The sequence below is a fragment of the Procambarus clarkii genome, chromosome 9 (assembly GCF_040958095.1).
Source record: "Procambarus clarkii isolate CNS0578487 chromosome 9, FALCON_Pclarkii_2.0, whole genome shotgun sequence".
NCBI lineage: Eukaryota > Metazoa > Arthropoda > Malacostraca > Decapoda > Cambaridae > Procambarus > Procambarus clarkii.
In genome coordinates this window covers 13,686,387-13,700,563 of record NC_091158.1, presented here as the reverse complement: position 1 = coordinate 13,700,563, position 14,177 = coordinate 13,686,387, and the positions used below count along the sequence as shown (strand labels likewise).

General features: G+C 45.4%; 1 protein-coding gene across 1 annotated transcript in view; it reads left to right on the top strand.

Moving 5' to 3' along the window:
• The first annotated feature begins 14,089 nt into the window (after positions 1 to 14,089).
• LOC138362809 (uncharacterized) overlaps positions 14,090 to 14,177 on the top strand; it is a 4,061-nt gene continuing 3,973 nt past the window's right edge. Inside the window, exon 1 of the mRNA XM_069321372.1 lies at positions 14,090 to 14,177. This exon is cut by the window's right edge and continues 41 nt beyond it. Within this exon, the coding sequence (XP_069177473.1) occupies positions 14,090 to 14,177 (88 nt within the window).

Sequence of the window (14,177 nt, the reverse complement as noted above, 5' to 3'; positions counted from 1 at the left end):
ATTTAACGCGGCAATGCTTTCCCACCTTGTCTACGCTTCATAGTACCGTGTATGGCGTGATCATGTCCCCTCTGCCCCGCCTATCCTCCAAGTTATGAGTGTATAGGAACCGCGAGAGCGTCTTCATTTGGTGTTGAGGACATTTATAGAGGAAATTAGATGCAAAATGTCTTATTTCGTTGGCCCAAAAAAAAAGATAGAGAGTTTCTGTGCATCGCGAACGTTATTGTTCCTTAGTGTGTGTGTGTCAGGGGAGTCTTTGGGAAGGCTCTGATGGCTATATCGCACTGAGGGATAAAGAAAAATGAGTTGACATACAAAGATTTATGAGGTACATAGACGAGGCATTTATGACCAATGAGGATCATCAGAGGACGGTCCCTGTGCCTCACCGGCCTGGTGGGACACATGACCCCAACTGTAAACTCTGAGTATACTAAAGAGCGGGGGGTATACCTCCGGGTGTATTCGCTGAGTAAGAGGGGGGGATGTAGAGAGTATGAGAGAGAGAGAGGGGAACGGGCCCCATCCATCAGCGCATCACGCAGACTGCCAGCCATAAACTGGGACAATCTGGCTCTTATCATCAAACCAAATATTGACCACCTCAAACCACCCAATTGCCAGAATATACTAAACGCTCGTTCTCGTGCCCCGGGGCGAGAGGGAAGGATATGTAGCCAGCTACACACTCGTACTCTCATTATATGTACAAGTTCACATGGCTGAACTCAAGCATTTACATGTTGCATACATGGCCACAGGCGACCCCTAGCGACCCCCTGCTCAAGTCATCGTATTATTGGGTACATGTGGATTCGAACGGCGGCCGTCAGTGACAGCAACATGGCGCCGACGCCACACGGGACGGCCTTGACACCCTCCTCCCGCCCTTACACCCTAAAAGAGGATCATCTATAAAATTCCTGGAAGAGCACACCGTCGCTCTCCTGGTCAAAGAGACGGACGAGGCTAAACACACACACAGTCTGGCCGGCTCCTGCCAGCTGGTACACACAGTCAAGCCGGCTCCTGCCATCTGGCACACAGTCAGGCCGGCTCCTGCCAGCTGGCACACAGTCCGGCCGGCTTGTGCCATCAGGCACACACTTCATTCCTACAAATAGTCGTTCATTCTATGTGTACATCGCAGTTTGCTCTCACAGTCGTCTATGTCAGCTAGCAAGGTCCTTAACACCAGAGACAGAAGCCCTTAAACTATTATGTATATATTGTGTATGTTAGGGGGTTCAATGATGGTTTAAAAAGCTGGGGGGATGTACATAGTTCCCCCTAGCTGCATGTATATAACTATCTCTCTCTCTATATGTACATACAGCTGGGTATGTACAATGTTTTAAACAGCTGGGATATACAAACAGATGAGTCTTGAAACTTTACATTCACTAAGCTGGGTTGTAAGGTTATAAAGTTCACGCTTCTCACCCTCTCTACTGTTTCTTTGCTTCTATCTCACTCGTCTCTCACCTTTCTCTCTTTCTCTCTCTTGTCTCCCATCATTCTTGCTTGTCTCCCTCCCTTCTCTTCGTTCCTTGCCCCCTTAACTCAGCTCACCCCTCCCCCTTCTCTCTTGAATTGTCATTTTTCGACTGTGTTTGCTTGCGTCTCTCTTCTCCTCTCTTCCATCTTTGCCCACTTTCTGCCTCTTCCATTTTCCTCCCCCTCTAACCGGTTTCTTTTTATTGCATCCGACTGCCTCTATTCCTTCTTGTTCATCTTGCTCTTTCTTTATTACTTTTATTTGTGTTCAGTGTTTCCCTATCGTCTCTTGTCTTCCTATATTTATCCTGTATTTTCTCTATTTCTCTGTATTTCGCAGAGAATATTTTCTCTTTCTGCTCTCCTTCTATTCCTGCTCTCTATTCCAGCAAGAAACCGTCCGCTTCCAAGAGACCTGGTCAGAGACCGGGCCGCGGGGACGTTGATCCTCGGAAGCAATGCAAGGTAATCGCAAGATTAGCTTCCAGGAAGCAACCTTGCTCTTCCAGTACGACCATATACGACGGTAGTTTCATCTTACGAATGAACGAATAGCGTGCGTGAGAGAAGAAACATGAATACGCAGATGTTGAGTACGCAGATGTTGATTACGCAGATGTTGAGTACGCAGATGTTGAGTACGCAGATGTTGACTCACGAACCTCCGGGACGCCAACCGTCTACCAGGTTTCACCAAACATTGACGCAACCACTTACGAAATCTATACATCTTTTCTCCCCCCCCCCCCCCCCCCAACACTCATGGCGGCCTTCGTTACATGTATTAAACAGTGAACGAACTTGGCATCTTCGTAACCTGAGGTTATTATTGTTATCAACAACCTCATAGAGCTCCAGAGCTCTCAAACTGTCGATTAAATGTAAACAAAGGCCGCCCATGATTGAGGAAAGATGTACAGGCTTCGCAAGTGTATAAGAAAATGCTTTATGAACCCTGGCCTAGGACAGAACACACACACACACACACACACACACACACACACACACACACACACACACACACACACACACACACACACACACACACACACACACGCACACACGCACACACACAAACGCTTTCCAAATCGGCGTGTGTGTGGTTCCCACCAGTGTGTGAAGGGGTGACCAGAGAGAGGTGACTCCTCCGCCAGCAGCAGCTCCGTGGACGAAGGAAGTTGCGATAAAGATCAGGAAGGAGGACAAGCAGCAGTAAGGAGGAGGAGGAGGAGGGAGATGGCGGCCGAGGGGAAGGAAGTGGAAGAGCCAATCAGCGCTGATCCCACTCTGCGATCACATCATTTTTCTACGTCAAAAATCCAATTACATGTCGTAGGCGAAATGGTGATGTATCAGTGACGCTCCTGGGGTCTCTTGCCTTGACCTGTGTGTGTGTGTGTGTGTGTGTGTGTGTGTGTGTGTGTGTGGGTATGGGTTATGGGATGGGGGTGTAGTCCTCTTCCATCTTGGGATGGGAAGAGGTGTCATGTCCCACATTTTCACCTTAGCCCGGAGAATGTGGGGCCATGTAGGTCTAGACTCTAGACCTACAGCGTGTGGGGGTGTGTGGGTGTTCCAGCCCGACTTGACAGGGCGTCGTGTCCCGTCTCGACCTGGGAAACCAACCACCTGTCCACCCCCGACCTAGACGCGTCTCGCAGCAGCTGCATGGGAGGTGACGGGAGAATGACGACATGCTGCCAACAACAGGACGAGAGATCACGCTTAAACTCCAGCTTTAGCAGGAAAAGTGTGACAATGGAAGCCTGGAAAAGCACCCTATTCAAGTCTCCGTTCTAACTCATCTTCACTCTCCCGGTCGCTTATCAACCATCTCACTCGTATCTTTCTTGACTATTTACTGTGTGAGTTACAGCCCAGCTCCTGTGCCAGGTAAGTCCACTACGGGCTCACCATAGACCGTGCTGCTTGGAAGTTAAGTAGCGAATCTTAAACAACAACAACACGTGTGTCTCCACGTGGTGACGGGCTGTGACGTCATAAGACGGCATGCTGCTAATGTTTACATTAAATAAAGATGAATGACAAGACCCAATTTATGGGTCTTTTACGACCCTATAAATAAATAAAGTGTCTTTACATTTTATTTTCATTTAATCACTATGGCAGTGTAGTAAAGTTTCTCAAATGTTGACACTTTTAGCCAATAAAATCCTTCCCTTAACGTTTCCTTTCCAGAATTTTCAGATGCGTGCGTGTGTGTACGTACGTGCGTGCGTGTGTGTGCGTACGTGCGTGCGTGCGTGTGTGCGTGCACTCCCCCCCCCTTCCTCTTCCCATCACACCTGCTGCTGTGCCCCCTTCCCTCCCCCCTCTCTACCCCCTTTCCCTTAGCGTTGAATGTTTTTGTTTTTAACACACGTGATTTGGGCTTCAAAGGAGTAGAGGTTTGACACAATCAATGGTGGTGGTCACGGCTATGACCCCGAGGGGACGGCAGTGAGACAGCAGAGGGCATATGGGAGGGGAAAAGGGATTATGGGAGGTAAGGAAAAGAGGGGAAACACTGGAGAGAGAGAGAGAGAGAGAGAGAGAGAGAGAGAGAGAGAGAGAGAGAGAGAGAGCGAGAGCGAGAGCGAGAGAGAGAGAGAGAGAGAGAGAGAGACAGAGGGAGAGGGGAAGGGACAGGCGAGAGAGGGGTCATGTGTATATAAAATGGTCTTCCCCCGAGAGGTGAGGCGAGATTGGACGGGCTGTGACTGTCAGGAGTATTAGACAGTCGGAGAGATAACCGAAACAGATGGCAAGGAAGAGAAAGGAAAAGATAAGGGAAGACAGGAGTGACAAAGAACGATAGTGGACGACAAGGAAATTGATAAAGAGAAACTGGGTGAGACGGGAGGAGATAGGCGGAGACAGCAGGAGACAAAGGGAGAAAGAGGTGACAGAAAACAAGGGGAAGACAAGAGAATACAGTAGCGGCAAGAGGGAGACGGGAACACAGAACAGAAACAGTTTAGAGAAAGAAGAGACAGGACAGATACAGAGAGGAAAAAAAAACAAGAGAGAGACAGCGAGCGAAGACATAATAAAATACTGTAGAAGCCAACTCCATGCACAATTTGTCGCGGACAATAACACACACACACACACACACACACACACACACACACACACACACACACACACACACACACACACACACACACATGAAGGTCGCGAGGCGCAACACCAGCCCAACTACCGCTCAAAGAAAGGCGGGACCCGGGAGCTTGACCCTGTGTATACACACACACACACCAACAGGCCAGTCCACACCCCCCCCCCACAAACACCTTGCTCGCCGCCTGCTTGTTGTGTCTTGGGATATGTTCAACAATAGTAACAGCTGTTTTAAATGGGTGTAGAGTCTCTTGCTAGGGTCGTCACGCCATCTATTGTCTATTTCACGCCCCACTTGTCACTCGGAGGGGAGGGGGGAAGGGGAGGGGAGGAGGGAGGGGAAGAAAGGGGGAGAGGGGGAAGGACTACAATCGCCAACCTCCATAAATATTTTGATATCCCCCTAATAGTTATTTATTTAAGGCCGCTTAGATCAATTGTTATACGGTGTGTGTGTGTGTGTGTGTGTGTGTGTGTGTGTGTGTGTGTGTGTGTGTGTTTGTGTGTGTGTGTGTGTACTCACCTATTTGTGCTTGCGGGGGTTGAGCTTTGGCTCTTTGGTCCCGCCTCTCAACCGTCAATCAACAGGTGTACAGGTTCCTGAGCCTATTGGGCTCAAGAACCCAATGTATGTGTGTGTGTGTGTGTGTGTGTGTGTGTGTGTGTGTGTGTGTGTGTGTGTGTGTGTGTGTGTGTGTGTATGTGTGTGTATGTCTTTGTGTGTGTATGTGTCTGCGTGTGTGTGTCTCCGTATATGTTCTTATCTAAGAGTTCCATTTGAAGAGTCGAGTTTCATCTCCTGGGTCCACCTTTCCAATTGCTGGTCGCCTGTTACTGGGCTCGAACTGAAGACGTCCACCCTTCATCTCAGCGGCTCATCTGTGTCCAGCCTCCCACCCAAGCATCCTTTCTTGACCTAATTAACCCGTCCTCTCAACTAATAGGTCGCGTTTTTTACGTTACAAATGCAAGTTATTTTGAAAACAGCTCACAAATATCTACGTTTTTTTGTCCATCGGACTCGATGGGTTAGATGGGTTGCTTGGGTTAGTACGTATACGGGTTGGCTAAAAGGTTGGGTTTATTACGGAGTGGTAAATCAAGAGATCGGGCTACGTCAATACCTGTGCTCACCTAATTGTGCTTGCGGGGGTTGAGCTCTGGCTCTTTGGTCCCGCCTCTCAACCGTCAATCAACAGGTGTACAGATTCCAGTGTGTGTGTGTGTGTGTGTGTATGTGTATGTGTATGTGTATGTGTGTGTGTGTGTGTGTGTGTGTGTGTGTGTCTGTGTGTGTCTGTGTGTGTGTCTGTGTGTGTGTGTCTGTGTGCGTGCGTGCACGCGCGTGCAGACAGGGTGTACGTATTCATGGTCGGAAAGATAATTGTTATGAGGGGAGTAATGACGTCACAGAGAGGGGAAGTCCTGGTTGCCATACCTACGATAACCAACACTATTCAAACACCTTAAACAGATTATATATCCAACACTTTATTACAATACTCCATAACATCTAACACCCCTAATTACTTACGTATATAAAATGAATTGAAAAAGATATAAATAACAAATATACCGATAAAAATAAAACGATAAATATAACATTGAATACAAAAATTATTTTTGCCTTTTAAATATCGCAAATAATAAATTTTAATGAGAAAAAGTATCCATAAAGACCGATAAATGACTTGAAACTTCACCGAAATTATTAAAATTAGCAGAATTGGGCGGGAAGAAACCGGGAATCATCGTACAGCGGACATGTCGCCCGACGACAAAGACTCCAGCGACCAAATTGAATTCAACAACAACATCATCCGCCATAAGGCTCGGCGCTGGCCACTTGCCCGCCCCAATGGTACGCGAACTGCTCCACACCCTCTACTCTCCCGGTAGTTAGCGCAGGGGGGGTAGGGTAGGAGGAGGATCAACCAGGCTGTGACTCGTACCTTAGGCTGCGACCAGTCGCATCGAAGACCTTGGTTGATCAGATCAGCAATCATGAGAGCTGGTCAGAGACTGGAGCGCGGGGACTTTGATCCTCGAAATCATCAACAGGTTAACAGAAGAGAGAGAGAGAGAGAGAGAGAGAGAGAGAGAGAGAGAGAGAGAGAGAGAGAGAGAGAGAGAGAGAGAGAGAGAGAGAGAGAGAGAGAGGGCGGGGACGAAGGAGGAGCCTAATGAACTAGGATTTCTAAATGAATCTCACCTCAGGAAGGAGACAGCGGGCCGGCTCACACAGGCATTAACCGCCTGCCAATTGTCCTTATTGTGTGTGTGTGTGTGTGTGTGTGTGTGTGTGTGTGTGTGTGTGTGTGTGTGTGTGTGTGTGTGTGTGTGTGTGTGGGTGTGGGTGAGAGGTGTATACTGGAGGTGATGTGGGAGGGGTAATGATATAATGGAAAGGTGAAGGAATAGAACAAGTGTGAAACAGTGGGTGGAGGTACAGCAGGAGTGGTACAGACGGTGGTAGTGTACATGGCAAGGCGGTGCAAGGCCATATGGTAGAACATCCAGTAGCAGGGTACATGGTACAGTATATGGCAGGGTGTATTGTAGGGTGTATGGTAGGGCGTATGGTAGAGTGTATGGTCGAACATATGGTAGGATCTATGTTAGGGAACATATGTTAAGGGCGTCTGACAGCTGAGTGGACAGCGCTTCGGATTCATATTCAACAGATTAACAGAAGAGAGAGAGAGAGAGTGAGAGAGAGAGAGAGAGAGAGAGAGAGAGAGAGAGAGAGAGAGAGAGAGAGAGAGAGGGAGAGAGAGAGAGAGAGAGAGAGAGAGAGAGAGAGAGAGAGAGAGAGAGAGAGAGAGAGAGAGAGAGAGAGAGAGAGAGAGAGGGAGAGAGAGAGAGAGAGAGGAGAGAGAGAGAGAGAGAGAGAGAGAGAGAGAGAGAGAGAGAGAGAGAGAGAGAGAGAGAGAGAGAGAGAGAGAGAGAAAGAGAGAGAGAGAGAAAGAGAGAGAGAGAACACTTTACAATTAACATAATTTCTCCAGTTATGTGCAGCAGCAAGCAAGTAAAGCTTCAACAAACCTAAATGACCAATCTAATTACAACATCATATGGCACTTCTCCTCTCGCTGCCAATCAGAACACCCGTCAACAAACGGCGCTAATTGATACATTTGCATACGTGCATAGTCATACCTTGGGCTGCACTTATGTATACAACTCATGCACGACTGCAATTGCCTCTCATCATCTGCATCATACATATGGATGAATTAATCACGCCTGGTCCGGCACCACTTATGTAATCATTGTAAAATCACCGCATAATGCTGTGTACCCAAGACAGACTACATAACATAATGCTGTGTACCCAAGACTGACAAGATAACATAATGCTGTGTACCCAAGACTGACAAGATAACATAATGCTGTGTACCCAAGACTGACAAGTGAGCATAATGCTGTGTACCCAAGACTGACTAGATAACATAATGCTGTGTACCCAAGACTGACTAGATAACACAATGCTGTGTACCCAAGACTGACTAGATAACACAATGCTGTGTACCCAAGACTGACAAGATAACATAATGCTGTGTACCCACGACTGACAAGATAACATAATGCTGTGTACCCAAGACTGACAAGATAACATAATGCTGTGTACCGAAGACTAACAAGATAACATAATGCTGTGTACCCAAGACTGACAAGATAACATAATGCTGTGTACCCAAGACTGACACAACAAAGCTGTGTACCCACGACTAACAAGATAACATAATGCTGTGTACCCACGACTGACAAGATAACATAATGCTGTGTACCCACGACTGACAAGATAACATAATGCTGTGTACCCAATACTGACAAGATAACATAATGCTGTGTACCCAAGACTAACAAGATAACATAATGCTGTGTACCCAAGACTGACAAGATAACATAATGCTGTGTACCCAAGACTAACAAGATAACATAATGCTGTGTACCCAAGACTAACAAGATAACATAATGGTGTGTACCCAAGACTACCAAGATAACATAATGCTGTGTACCCAAGACTGACAAGATAACATAATGCTGTGTACCGAAGACTAACAAGATAACATAATGCTGTGTACCCAAGACTGACAAGATAACATAATGTTGTGTACCCAAGACTGACATAACAAAGCTGTGTACCCACGACTAACAAGATAACATAATGCTGTGTACCCACGACTAACAAGATAACATAATGCTGTGTACCCAAGACTAACAAGATAACATAATGCTGTGTACCCAAGACTAACAAGATAACACAATGCTGTGTACCCAAGACTAACAAGATAACATAATGCTGTGTACCCAAGACTAACAAGATAACACAATGCTGTGTACCCAAGACTAACAAGATAACACAATGCTGTGTACCCAAGACTAACAAGATAACACAATGCTGTGTACCCAAGACTAACAAGATAACATAATGCTGTGTACCCAAGACTAACAAGATAACATAATGCTGTGTACCCAAGACTGACAAGATAACATAATGCTGTACTGTACCTGAGTGGTCAGGGCGACGTTGAAGGACTCTCTTCCTGTCTTCACAACTTACCTGAAACATAAAGTTAATAGCCTTATTAGTAATAATATTACAAACAAACAATTATTAACGGTACTATTGTCAGTTACTACGAGTATAATTAACTCACGGAAGATATCGCATTAAGATATCAACGATAATATCAACTGGGAGCAACGTGGGACCCGGAGGAGCGGGTCGTGGTTCTCCCAGGTTGTGTGTGGGAGCTGGTGCAGCGGTGAGGTGCGTGGCTGGGTACGGCCCCAGCTCCCCGGGTTCGACTCCCCGCACAGCTCAAATTGATTTTCTCTGCATTATTAATGTTATAATTAATGTTGGTATGGTTAATGTTTTATTATTAAAATATTATAAGTTATTATTATTACTATTATTCACACTAGGAAATCACAATAGGGTGATATTATTTTGTGAACATCGTTCGAGGTCTCTGGGGGTTCGAACGCCCGTTCGAATACCCAGAATGTTCTGATTCTGGGGATTCGATTAATTGGAGTAACGAGGAGCCTCGAACCAGGGCATTCCCAGCCCCACCCCTGCACCACCACACGGTACAAGTCATAACGAATCCTGCCAGCGAATCCTTACGGGGCTATTCATGCCCGTGCCACCTGGCCATGAGACTTAGTCTTCACCGATGAATCCAGTGAATCCACAGCAAGTCCGGAGGCTTCCAGTGAAGGCACTCCATCCCGTCTTGAACGGTGCGCGACGTGATACCTAGTGAACGATTGTTATAGATTCAGCTACTCGGAACAGGTTCCAAGTAGCACAGGCTATGGTGAGCCCGTAACTTACCTGGCACAGGAGCGGGGCAAGTAGCACGGGCTATGGTGAGCCCGTAGTGGACTTACCTGGCACAGGAGCGGTGGTGGAGTGAACGAGTGATTGATTGATATAAGCCACCCAAGAGGTGGCACGGGCATGAATAGCCCGTTACCTAGTGAACGTTGCACTCAAAGATTAAAAGTTAGTATCATGAAGCCAAGGACATTCCACCTGTCCTAAAATGTGCCTTGGTCAATGTGAAGGTTTTGTCAATTGAATGCGTTACATGCGACTTTTTGACACTATCCTCCAACTTCTTCAGTATTTTCAAAGTCTAGAGGAGATCAGCCCTGTCGTGTCTGGTTTGCAGTGTTGTTAATTCCTGAGACCCTTAACCGCAAGAAAGTTAGTTTTGGGATGATTTTTGGGAATCATCATTTTGAACTTTCTCCATGGAAGATTATGTCCTTTTGAAGGTGAAGTCTCGATGCTTGATAGAGTAGGTGCTGTATGATGGGACACACCAGGCACATGTACAGCTCTGAGCCTATGTAATAATAATAGTCAAATGTCAACCCATCCTCCTGAAATGATAGTACTTACAGTAACTATTTGGTGGAAAGTACCACAATGTTCTACGGGCTCACCATAGCCCGTGCTACATGGACACTTCGTTCTGAGTAGCTAAATCTGAAACAACAACAACAACAACCACAATGTTGTGATTGACTGCTACTAAACCACTGTTTCTACTATTTATTTTATAGAGTCCAGAGGAAAATAAAGCTAAAAATCAAACTTCAATATTACTAGGCTTATTATAGCACATATGTGCTTTATTAGCCTCATACATGGCGTGTACTAGACCTAGGATTCCTAGGCATGATAAACTTATGTCTCTTATTTATGTTGCGGTTAGAAACGTTCCCTGGTGGTCCATCACTACATATTGGTACTTTCTGGTGGTCCATCACTACATATTGGTACTTTCTGATGGTCCATCACTACATATTGGTACTTTCTGGTGGTCCATCACTACATATTGGTACTTTCTGATGGTTCATCACTGCATATTGGTACTTTGTGGTGGTCCATCACTACATATTGGTACTTTGTGGTGGTCCATCACTACATATTGGTACTTTGTGGTGGTCCATCACTACATACTGGTACTTTTTGGTGGTCCATCACTACATATTGACACTTTCTGGTGGTCCATCACTACATATTGACACTTTCTGGTGGTCCATCACTATATATTGACACTTTCCACAAAACAGTTACTGTTAGAACATCGGGATAACTTTCGCTATTTGAATAAGGAGTAAAGTAAGTAGTCTTAGCGACGTGAGTCTCATTTTACTCAGTTGTGAGTCAAATAAGTTGTGAGTTTATAGCAACTCAAAACTATATAGTTGTGAGTGGTTATAGATACTATCATGTTATGAGGATGGGCTGTGACACTGCCAAATGCAGCCTCCGTGGTGTAGTGGTAAGACACTCGCCTGGCGTTCCGCGAGCGCTATGTCATGGGTTCGTATCCTGGCCGGGGAGGATTTACTGGGCGCAATTCCTTAACTGTAGCCTCTGTTTAACGCAACAGTAAAATGTGTACTTGGATGAAAAAACGATTCTTCGCGGCAGGGGATCGTATTCCAGGGACCATAGGATTAAGGACCTGCCCGAAACGCTACGCGTACTAGTGGCTGTACAAGAATGTAACAACTCTTGTATATATCTCAAAAAAAAAAAAAAAAAAAAAAAAAAAAAAAAAAAAAAAAAAAAAAAACGTGCAGAAGGCTCATGAAGTCATGAATCGGGGCAAATTCATCCCGTAATATGAATAAACGAACAGAATTACGGAAATTGAATACTGCGTTTCATAACACCTAGAAACATTAGCAATACCACATCTAAATGTTATCCTCCAGCTTACTCTTGCCTACTCAGCAGTAAATAGGTACCTGGGTGTTAGTCAGCTGTCACGGGCTGCTTCCTGGGGGTGGAGGCCTGGTCGAGGACCGGGCCGCGGGGACACTAAAAAGCCCCGAAATCATCTCAAGATAACCTCAAGAAGATAGATGCCCCCATTTAGATTATGCAGTTCAGTTTTTAGTCTCTGTAATACATAAGAGACATAAATTCCCTTGAACATGTACACAGAAGATTAACAGAGTTCCTGCCAGTAGCTAAGGCAGCCTACTGTCTCTAGACGAGCGAGCAGCAAGTGGCGACATTACTTAAGTATACAGATGATATACAGATTGTATAGTATAGTGAAAGTATACAGATTGTACCCTCTCGATGGATGAGAGGGTACAACAAGCGGGTTATTAATTAGGTGTGTAATACACCAGCGCTAGAGAGAGAGGATGAAACAATTGCTAGAAATGGGATAAGTTTAGGTCCAGAAAAGATCTGGTAAAGTATTGGTTTGGAAAGAGTGTTGATTTATGAAGTAGATTACCGGGTAATGTGTGTGTGTGTGTGTGTGTGTGTGTGTGTGTGTGTGTGTGTGTGTGTGTGTGTGTGTGTGTGTGTGTGTGTGTGAGGACCGCTGGGGGCAGAGAGGGGGGTGTGTGGGGGGTGTGGGGTGGGTGGGGGGGGAAAGTAATCGGGTAAAACAGCGGTGGTGGTCATCATGGGGCCGGCGCCGCTCCAGTGGGTGGGCTGCGGGAGATCGTGATGATATATAAATGATATTACCATCATCCATATCCGGCCAGACACGCTGCCAGACCTCCACCACGCCGCCCCCCACCACCACCACGCCCCCACACCACCACCAACCCCCACTACAGCCCCCACCACGCCCCCCACCACGCCCCCCACCATTTCTCAACAGATGCGATTTTTGGACTTTTTGTTTGGCTGGCTTTACACCGTCTTTATCACCCTCTTTCTCACCAAGCTGCTTTTTTGTTTTTTTTACGTATTTTGTTTTTAAAAAAGTACCTTTTTTCCAGGAAAATACTTTGTTCCAGAAACGTACTTTTCTTGCCAAATAATTCTTCATGGACTTTTAGTTAAGGTAATTCAAGTTCTTAAGTGTAATGTGTAAGGTATATATATTTAGGAAGGTGTGTAGCGATTGTGCGCGTACAATTACACCGGTGTGTTTATTCTGTACATTTTTCATAAGCTTTAGTTTATTTCTTAAGGTGTTCCTGGAAACACATTTTTGGCTTCTATATTGTAGAGATTTTCTTAAAGATTGGAAATATTTTTTGTGTTTCTTCCTCGGCTGGGAAGCGAACCCGGATTCTTAGTACTGTGATCCACGAACGCTCTCCACTCGACCGCGAGGACCTGCATGACTACGGACTGGAGCTCTAACAACCTGATCAGAGGCACTAACTACCCAGTCTCCTCCCTCTCCCACTACACAATGCTGCAACCCGTTCTCGCACTTTCTTACAGTCAATATTGACTTATTAAATAAGTGCATATGTGACATACTAATTTATTGTGAATATTTTAGTTTACCTTGAAAAGCTTCATAGAAAACACCGACCTTACCTAACCTTCTTAGTATGTTAAGATAAGCATCTTATTGCTTCGTAATTACAATTATTACTTAACCTATACCTATAATAGGTAATAGGTATGATAGTGACTCTCGTCACTACCATACATGGTCTCTTTACCACTCCACAACACCATCTTTATCACTGCACATCATCTTTACCACTCCACAATACCATCGTTATCACTCCACATCATCTTTACTGCTCCACAACACCGTCTTTACTTGTCAGTAAAGTCATAGTATGCAGCAAGTCTTTAATTTGACGAAGTGTAGAACTGGAATTATAAATCGAGAAAAGTCTTTATTAGTAAAAACGTTATTGGTAGATAAGGTTTGGTTCTTCAGAAACAAAAACCTACCAACTAGTAGTAGTAAAATCGTTTAAAAACAAAATGTTTTTAGTAAAAATATTGGCTTTCGTTTCTGGGTTGCGTAGGTCAGGTAGTGTTCTGTAGAGGGGGGGAGGGGGGGAGGGAGGTCACGAGGTGTTTAGTAAAGGGTCGGCTGGACCCCTCGGACCTAATCTTGAAAACCAAATTACAAGACGAAAGAAATGTGTCAATTAGTCTCCTGTACTCGAAGATAAGTCTGGTCAACATGGCATGTTATTGGTCATGATGATCCAAACCACTGGTCCACTAGCTCATCTTGATGATGAGGATGATGATGAGGATGATGAGGATGATGAAGATGACAATGATGGTC